The 1201-nt window shown below is 41.4% G+C and overlaps 1 protein-coding gene across 1 annotated transcript in view; it reads right to left on the bottom strand.

Moving 5' to 3' along the window:
* Nucleotides 1-661, bottom strand: part of LOC144961865 (uncharacterized) — a 3686-nt gene extending 3025 nt beyond the window's left edge. The window contains exon 1 of the mRNA XM_078894905.1: nt 482-661. Coding sequence (XP_078751031.1) covers nt 482-661 — 180 coding nt within the window. The remainder of the gene's footprint in view (nt 1-481) is intronic.
* Nucleotides 662-1201: the final 540 nt, after the last annotated feature.

The raw sequence follows: 1201 nt of genomic DNA, 5'->3' as shown, positions 1-1201 counted from the left end.
AACGGTATTCGGGATGTCTTAGGTTTGATCCCCAGTTAAAGTAGTAGTCCTTCAAAACCATTAGGCCCTTGGAGCGGGAGTTTATCCCGGCTTCAATAACGTGAAACGGAAAATGGAAATTGCTTGCTATCCTTCGGATAGGACCCAGCTACCAATTCACTGCTGGGTAGAGAGGGTCATCAGAAAAAAAAAATCTCGACTGTACTCGGGATCGACCTCGGCCCCTTTGCATATGAAGCGAGTGCTCTATCAACTGAGTTATCGGTACCCCCGTCTCGATCCTCAGTTAGGTATATGATTTATTTTGGGGGGGGGGGGGGGGGGGGGGGGGGGGGGGGGGGGGAGATTCTTTCTTATACTTTAGTCTTTTCTGGCATTGCTCAGGCATACGTACCTTTCCAGACTTTTAATCTTAAACCAGCATCTGCTCCCTAGTTTGTCAAGTTGTATTTCTAGGTAGAAGATGTTCCAAAAAACTTACATTGTCTTCATCGTCAAAATCGTCCTCCAGATAATCTGATTCCAGCTCCTTGGATGACTCTTCATTAGCCTTTGCATCGCCTCTTCTATCCTCTTCTTCTTGGCTTCTGTCCACATCTTCTTGACTTGCACATTTCTGATTTTCTTTCGATCTGTCACTCGTTTTGAAAAAGATCTCCATTTGAGTCTCAATTCATCCGGGAAATAAGATTTAAAAAGACAAAATTGTCTAAAAGCCAGAGTCTGGGGGAAAAGGGCTGACCGTAACGAGAGGTCCTAAATGAGTCAATAAGATGGAGAAAAAGTAAAGGGAGTAGATTTGACTCATGAATGAACAACACAAAACAAACGACTTTTTCGGCCTTGGTTTTTTTTCAAGTAAACCAACATACTGACAATACTGTATTTACTTATAAAAAGAGGACGAGTTCGATTTCCGCCGGTTGTGACCTCAAAAAGCCCATTCCCCCTTCCCACCTTCGGGCGCTGAACGGCGATTGACCTTTTTGTTTTTCCCACTCTTCCCTTGGATAAATAGTTTCAAAAGGAAAATTTAACTCTTGGGGATAAAAAAAGGGGAAATTTAATTTTTCATTTTTTATTCCAATTTCTATGGGGGGAACCGATGTAACTATTTTATGTTTCCACTCTTTGGATAAAACATTATCTGTTGAAAATTTTTTTCTGGGTGCTAGATAAATTCAGATATCAACTTTTTTTT

The sequence above is a fragment of the Berghia stephanieae genome, unplaced genomic scaffold (assembly GCF_034508935.2).
Source record: "Berghia stephanieae isolate SIO BIC M18660-M18661 unplaced genomic scaffold, UCSD_Bste_1.3 scaffold4516, whole genome shotgun sequence".
Taxonomy (NCBI): domain Eukaryota; kingdom Metazoa; phylum Mollusca; class Gastropoda; order Nudibranchia; family Aeolidiidae; genus Berghia; species Berghia stephanieae.
This window is presented reverse-complemented; position numbering and strand designations above follow the sequence as displayed.